Source organism: Teleopsis dalmanni, chromosome 2 (assembly GCF_002237135.1).
Source record: "Teleopsis dalmanni isolate 2A chromosome 2, ASM223713v2, whole genome shotgun sequence".
Taxonomy (NCBI): domain Eukaryota; kingdom Metazoa; phylum Arthropoda; class Insecta; order Diptera; family Diopsidae; genus Teleopsis; species Teleopsis dalmanni.
The window spans coordinates 99,765,283-99,773,022 of NC_051847.1; the positions used below are offsets into that span (position 1 = coordinate 99,765,283).

At 29.7% G+C, this 7,740-nt stretch overlaps 1 protein-coding gene across 1 annotated transcript in view; it reads right to left on the reverse strand.

The window, feature by feature from the left end:
* Positions 1-7,151: 7,151 nt before the first annotated feature.
* Positions 7,152-7,740, reverse strand: part of LOC119675172 (photoreceptor-specific nuclear receptor-like) — a 24,129-nt gene continuing 23,540 nt past the window's right edge. Inside the window, exon 5 of the mRNA XM_038086361.1 lies at positions 7,152-7,234. Within this exon, the coding sequence (XP_037942289.1) occupies positions 7,152-7,234 (83 nt within the window). The remainder of the gene's footprint in view (positions 7,235-7,740) is intronic.

Below are 7,740 nucleotides of genomic sequence, written 5' to 3' on the forward strand. Positions count from 1 at the left end.
TTTACGTAGTTCGGAGTTTTCTAGTGTCTTATAAACGAAGTACCAGTCTTTATTATTGAAAATCACTTAGGTATATAAAAACCAGACTCAATTTGTTAACGTCTCTGTAGAGTGTTGCTGTCATATCAAAAACATCAAAAACTTATTATTAGAAATGGTAAGAAAAAACCTAAACAATACAAGAAATGAGTAAGGATTAAAACTGTTAAAACAATAGTTACAACAGACCAAGATAGCTGGGATGCAAATTTCCTTTATTAAAACATAAAATAGCTATATAGTCGTATTCGATGTATCCGTAGTTATATCGTATCGTAAAACGATTTATCACATAAAACTAGAAAATAAAAACTGCACTTATAGAGATAGCTGCAAAAAGCTGTTTAGAACACCATTGAAGTCAAAATAACTTTGCGCTGACTAAGAAAGTATGCAGTTTTAAGACCATTCGAAATTGCATTATCTTTACACGAAGCATTGAGCTCTCGAGGCACTATTTCAATTTATGCCGAGAAAATCATTGTGCGGTTGAACTTGAAATACTTTGTTTTCAGATTGGTTGCCAGAATAGTAAGAGTGGCAGAACATGCGCTTTGTTCAGTTAACGGAGGTATTACGGTGAATTTTGAAAGCACATTATCTAGAAAGTTATATCTGCTCAAGCTCTATCTAGTCAAATTTAGATTACGGAATGCTATATCAGTGAAGCACAAAGCTATCAAAAGAGAAACTTTAGTCAAAAAAATGTCTTGGAGAACAGTCCAAAGCTAGAAGTTATCGATTCGAAGCGATTTGTCATAATAAGTGTTACCCAGAAAGACTTCTTCGTCGCATTATTATATAAGGACCTACTATTATATCATCTAAGCATCCGCAATTGGATAATTGAATGATCTATTTTTTTCTTTCAAATTTCTGTAATTTTGATTGGGGTCTGTAGAAGTTTAAAGTTTTGTTTTAACACGTCCTGAGTCATATAGTATATATTTTTTCATAAATTCTTTGATTTCTGTCCCAGGCTGAACAATCTAAAGGAGCAGTTTTTAATTCTTAGTACTTATTGAATTACTGAATAAAATGTGATAATATTGTAGAAGTACAAATCTTAAGAATTTTCTATTAGTTCATTTTTATTTTGACGAATGTAATAAAGTATCGACCACTACCATGTAAAATCTCAAGGGTCTCCCAGGTTTTTGATCTAAGAGGATATTTTTTAATAGTTTCTCAGGCAGGCATGTTTTATGTAAAGCGATTTTCGAGAATTTAACAAATTTATCGGTTTAGACAAACGGTTTGCAATTTAGAGAATACATATTTGAAGATCGTGAGAGATTTCCTGCTCAAGTTTAAATGACAATTTTTCACCTATCCTGTCTGGTATTTCAAACTTAATGCATATGATCGCTTTCATATGGATTTTGCATGTACAAAATTATAGTCATATAGAGAATACTTATTGATGTTCAAACACATTTTATTTGATATTTTTTTATTGCTTCGATTCAAAATTTGAGAGATTTTCATACTTTTCGTTCTCAAGACAATAACACAGGGTATATGATTCACAGGCGTTGGATTCAGCGAAGTAACTAAAATTAATTATTTTCTTATTTTTTTTTTGTTTTTATTATATCTTATTGGTTTATGTATCATTGCATATTTTACAAACCCAGAGAGAATTTATCACTTTTCATCATTTAATATTTTAATTTTTTTTGCAGTGTACTTCCTAAACACATATTAACATATAACAATAAACATATAACAATAATATAACACACGTATCTCATCTCGAGTTTTAAAATAAAAATGATGGTTTTTAATGCTGTGAACAATCTTTTTCATTCTTATCAAATTTTATAACTATATGGTTAAACAATTCAAGTGTTCCCTATTCAAGCGACCATATTTTTTTTGTGTTACATTACTCTTTCAAATTACAAAAATTTATGGAAATAATCAAAATTTCAGAATCCCTTCACTCCAACTCAATGTAGCCACCTTTTGTCTTGAATATAGCCTTCAAACGGTTAACAGATGAGTTGCATGCTTCATGATGTGATCTTCTGGTATTTTGGCCCATTCCTGAACAATGGCTTTCTTCAGCGCATCCATACTGGCATATATTTTAGTTCTCACTTTGTTCTCGAAAATGATTCAGATGGAATAGTCTATCGCATTTACATCTGGCGAATTCAAAGGTCATTGTGGAAACGAAATGAAGTGTGGAATATGGTTTTTTAACCATTCTTGGTTCACATGAGCTTCATGAGACCGAGACCGGTTCCGAGTCTTATTGGAATGTCCATGATCTACGTCCAAAATGTTTGCGTGCCTCCGGCTCTAAAGCAATTTCCAAACCGTTTTCCCGATAATGAGTCGCATTGAGTTTGTCACAAGGCTCGTTTAAAAACAATTGCAGAGTATCCATTGGCGGTCACAGCTGCTCATACCATCACTTGAGATGGGGAATTACTTCAGGCGGCCATTCGTAGTCTCAAATTTTCGGTAGTACGTTCAGTTAATTAAACACGATCATTTTGCGAGTTTATGTGCTGCTCAATGGGGAATTTTTTTTTCATCAGAGAACACAATGTTTGGAAATTCGCCATGTTTGTCCAAGCGTACCATCTCATTTGCTCTTGCGAGTCTAACTTTTTGTTGCTTGGATGTAAGATATTGTGCCTTTTAGAACTTGTAAGGCTTTACCTGGAGCTCATTTTGGAATATGCTTCAGATGTTTCGCTGGGATGTTTTCAGTTCTTTGGCCATATGATTACCACTGCAACGTCGATTTCTCTTAAGTCGAGCTTTTAGAACCATTTCAAGTAATGTTGCTATTTTTTTTGTCCCCCACTATAGAGTTTGGCGCCGTTGTCTGTACTATTTTGACGATTTATGGTACGATATACAAACATTTTATTCACTTTGAGGTATTTGAGCTCACGAACAATAGCGGGTTGTGTTTTTGTAGCCAAATATAATGGAATCACACTATTACGTTTGAATTCCATTTCGAATAAATTTTGTTCTATAAAACTTAGATGCAAATGCTTGTGGTAGCTTGTAAACAATGTAAACAGCTGTCATTCGTACGAATTTCTTGTAGTGTACAATATCAGTTTGACAGATATACCTGTGTGCAGTTGGTAACGCTTCAATCGCTTAACCCTGTCAGGAGTTCTACACTTTTTCCTTTCATACACTTAATTCTTCTTTATGCACATTTGCTAATGCCAGTCACAATTATAACCTATCAGTATTAATAAAATACTGTAAAATATGTGTTTTCATCTATAATTTCATTTATTGATTAACAACGAAGAGGAACATGAAGAATCTATTACGCTGAGACTTGGGACAGTTTTCATCATGTCTTTATTCAAACCTTTCTTAGCTTTATTTATCTAGGTTGCCATTTTGTTTTTTTGGTCGATTTTGGTGAAGTTTTCTTCAGAGATAAAAAATATTTAAAAATTGATATAACTGGTTACAGTTACTTATTGCTGATTCCAACTTTGTATTACAAAATTTAATTTCCAATATTGTTCAAAGTGATGGTAATCCATACAAGTGTTTTTGATGTTAAAAGTAATACATAAATTTTTATTTTTCGACAATAGGCTTAAATTATTACTCCAGCTGATTGAAAATTTTAAAATAATAAAAATTTGAAAAATATAAAGAGACGTTACGTCGTTTAAATGCCGATACTGACATAGGAATTTTTTTCTTCGTTCATTCGTCGGTACTGGCGTGAGGATTGCACCCTTGTTATTTCTTACTTCATTAACATTGAATACGCGTTTACAGAGCGTTTCTTAAGCACATTGCGTTGTCTGTTTTTCTTGCCTTGTCCGTCAGTGTAGTTAATACCTGGAACTTTTGTTCATTCGTATTTTTGCTCGCTCCTGGTGGTTCTTTTGTAAATTGTTTCAGTGTTTATCTTGTTTTACCAGTCTTCAGTGATGTAAGCTAGAAATTTGATTTTTAGCTATTTCGTTATATTTAAAGAGGAGTTTTGCAAGTTATTTAAGTTATCTGAAAAAACCTATATACCTATTTCTATACTTGAATTCAATTTCTGGCTATGGGCTTGATAAAGAGCAAAAGTTTTTATTTATCTCTAAATAAGTATATGTATAAAAACATATACGACTAATAAGATATATGAGATATAATACCAATATAATACGATATATGTAGTATATATATACAATATATCAAAAAGCAAAGTAAAATCTATAGATTTCAAGAAATGTTTTTATGGAAGTCTTATTCAGAACTGTTTAAATATAACGGTACTTTACAATTTTTTGTTCTTGTTTACTGGAATTTTTGCTCGTTTGGTGGTTTTCCGTTTGTTGGTCTTGTTGGTGCTGTTAGCTAACAGATTGACGTTTGCTTATTTTAAAATATGTAGTATACTAGTATATGGACTAACTTCGATATTGAGTGCCTGTGCAGTGAGAGTGAAGAGTTTTACTTGATAATTGATATGAATTCAATTTAATAGGTCAATACATATACAGTACAAAATAAGCAATAAATGACAGTTATTTTTATAAATAATGTTGAAAGTTTTATCAATAATTTTTCACATAATTCACAATTTATGCTTTATAAGGTAAAGTACATACTTATTTTTTTCAATGCATATTCGTGCCTCATCGTTCTAGCAATCCTCTCTATGACAGTGTATGTTGATTAGTAAAGCCATAAATAAAAAATTGTCCCCTATTTAATGTTTTCATTGTACGCAGCAATGGAATCACCTCCCTATAATAATTTCTGATGAAATTTTGATGTATATAAATTGTAACCTCTGAACTATATATGGGGGGAGTGATAAATTGAACTGCTGAACTCTTATTGGGGATTCCGTGATGGCTTACATGTAGGCATTGTTAAACATTTTGATTTAAAATCAACGAATCAAAAGACAAAAATCTCATTGCAAGTATTTACTGAAAGTGGGTGTTTCATAAACAGTTCTTTGTGGTTGCGCCTGGGTTGTGCCGTTATTCAACGTTTGGCTTTTCATTTGATGAAGTGTGTATGCATGACTGTATATTTTGAAAAAGTAGCGAAGGAAAAGGGATGCAATAATACGTCTGCAAACTTTTGGAGTAGCTATTCAAGTTTGCCCTGGTATTATTCTTTTATGATAAATTTTAAATCGGACGGTTTTTGCAACATATGACGCTTCGGAAAAATAATAATATTAATATTTAATTGTAATATATGCAGTTGGAAAAAGTGTATTTCTGTTAAATTAATATATATAATATGACCAACGTGATGATAGATTAACAAGATTAAAAAAATATATATATATATTATTGATTTAAAAGTGATGTGATTTTTAATTAAAAACCAATCAAATGAATCTTAAGGAAACAGAACCAGTGAAGAGTATAATCGCTTCGGGTAATATCAAAAAATTTTAACCACCAATAGAATATAATTTTAGTGTGTGAAATTAAATAATAAAAATTTTAGTGTTAATATGGTATAAAATTATATTTATTTATGATTTTAAATAACCTTTTAAAAATTTAAGATTAATTAATTCCGTTTGTTTTAACATTTTAATATTATTCCAATAATATGCTAAACCACTAACAATAACTATGTTTCATATTTCATCAGATACTCTACAATTTTATTGCTTTCGTACTTCTTTTCTACTGAATTTAAATTCAGAGAGACAACGTTCCTTTAGATTTAAGTGCACAGTGTAAACAGATTAGCATGAAATTATAGAACTCGTCTCTTCGCTTTAATAATTATTTTTCGTAATAACAAAAGTCATTTATATTTAAGAATAACTAGACCATATTCAAATACAATAAAAATACCAGAAAAATGTAAAAGAAATCAAAACAAAAAAGTAAACCTACTCTTCAAGATCCTCTATTTACGCGATGCAGTTGAATATAATAAAATTTCACATGAAGTTAATTCTCCAAACATAGAACACTTTTCAGAAACAATTCATAGAACACTTTTCAGAAACAATAGATGAAATATTCGGTGGAAAACTGTTCCAATAAATATTGAGTACTAGAACACTGTTAAAAATGCATTTTATGAATAATTCTCTGTTTAATGGGTGTGATTTGAATTAATTGAATAAAGATAGTTCAAGGAAATAATGACTACATTAATACCGATTAATTTAATATCAATTGGAATGAATTCACAGAATCATGAATAAATTTATTTATATACATATATAAAGTTTAATTAGTTTTGCCAATAAAGCTACGCTTTCTTATAATTATAAAGAAGCTATTTTTAGTGTTTAGTGTCACTAATTAAATAAGAAAGTGACAAAAACCTTGGAACTTGAGCACGGAAAGTTTGTGCAGCCTTGGCTATTTGTCGATAAACACGATTAGTCATCGCTTCTAGGCACTGCAGTCCAAACAAATTATATACGAACTATAAATTAATTAAAAATAAATTCGAATAATTCTTAAGACCACTTATGAAGACTACTAGACAATACTCGAAACAGCGTTGTATGGTCAGCGAAATTTCAATAAATTAACTAAATTTATGTATTTGTCCTCTCTTTCTTTGCTATTCGAAATCCTCTAAATTTATATATATATTTGAATAAAATATAGAATGAAATAATTATTAAGCCATTATTTAGAATTGCTAATGAAACTTTCCTAAAGTATTGTATATTTCAATTTGCAATCGATCGAAATCATATTTCGAAGTAAGAGAAAAACTTATTAATCGGACAAAGAATCAGTTAAAATTATGTGAATACAGACCTAAGTGACTAAAAAACTGTACTTATTCAGTAATTGTGTGTTATTATCAGTAATGTCCTTATTGCAAAGTCCATGCTGTAACTAAATATATTTATTGTTACATTCTTAATGAGATAAATGCGCTGAGCGTTCACACAGGCATAAGTTGATTTATGCAATGAAACCATTTTTTGTATGTAAAACAGCTTTTGTTTGTTTACAGTGCAATTGAGGTTTTGAGAGAAAGTGCTTTTATAAAATGAATAACTGGAAAAACTTTTCAATTAAACTCTGTTTAAGGAAATTTTATATTAAAATAATTAACAAATGCAACTATCTGTTCTTGTTAAAGTTAATTTGTTAAAGATGTTCTAATATTTACCAAAACCTTTCAGATTTGTTATAAGTGTAACTATATTTTGGTTTCTTAGCTGTATCTTCGCTATCTTTATAATTTCTTTCTGAAATTAATGTTATATATTTAATAATACAAAATGAAAAAAAATTAAATTATATAAAAAAGTATATATTTTTTATATAAACCTATTTTTAAATTGTTTGATATCGATAATATATTTAACATGTGATTTAATGATATTTATACCTACTCCTGCCTTATATTATTTATTAACATTTATTATTTTTTATAATTTCTCAATTGAAAATTATGTTTTTAATGATTGTATTTGATATTTTGCGAATTGTGTTATTTCATTCATTTTCATGACTTGCGCAGATAGAAAACATATTTTCTTTCAAGTTTCTTTTTTGTATTATGATTTTCGTAAATAGGTGCTTGAACGATTGAAAGTCAATCCACTTTTTCATCAGAAAATTGTATTCAGCGATGAGAATCCTTTGGGTTTAGGGGTTTTGTCAATAAGCAAAATTCCAACATTTGTTTCAAGAATGGGGATTGAATTTGCCACTATCCAATAGTGTTCTCTTAGCTCTTTACTTACTTACT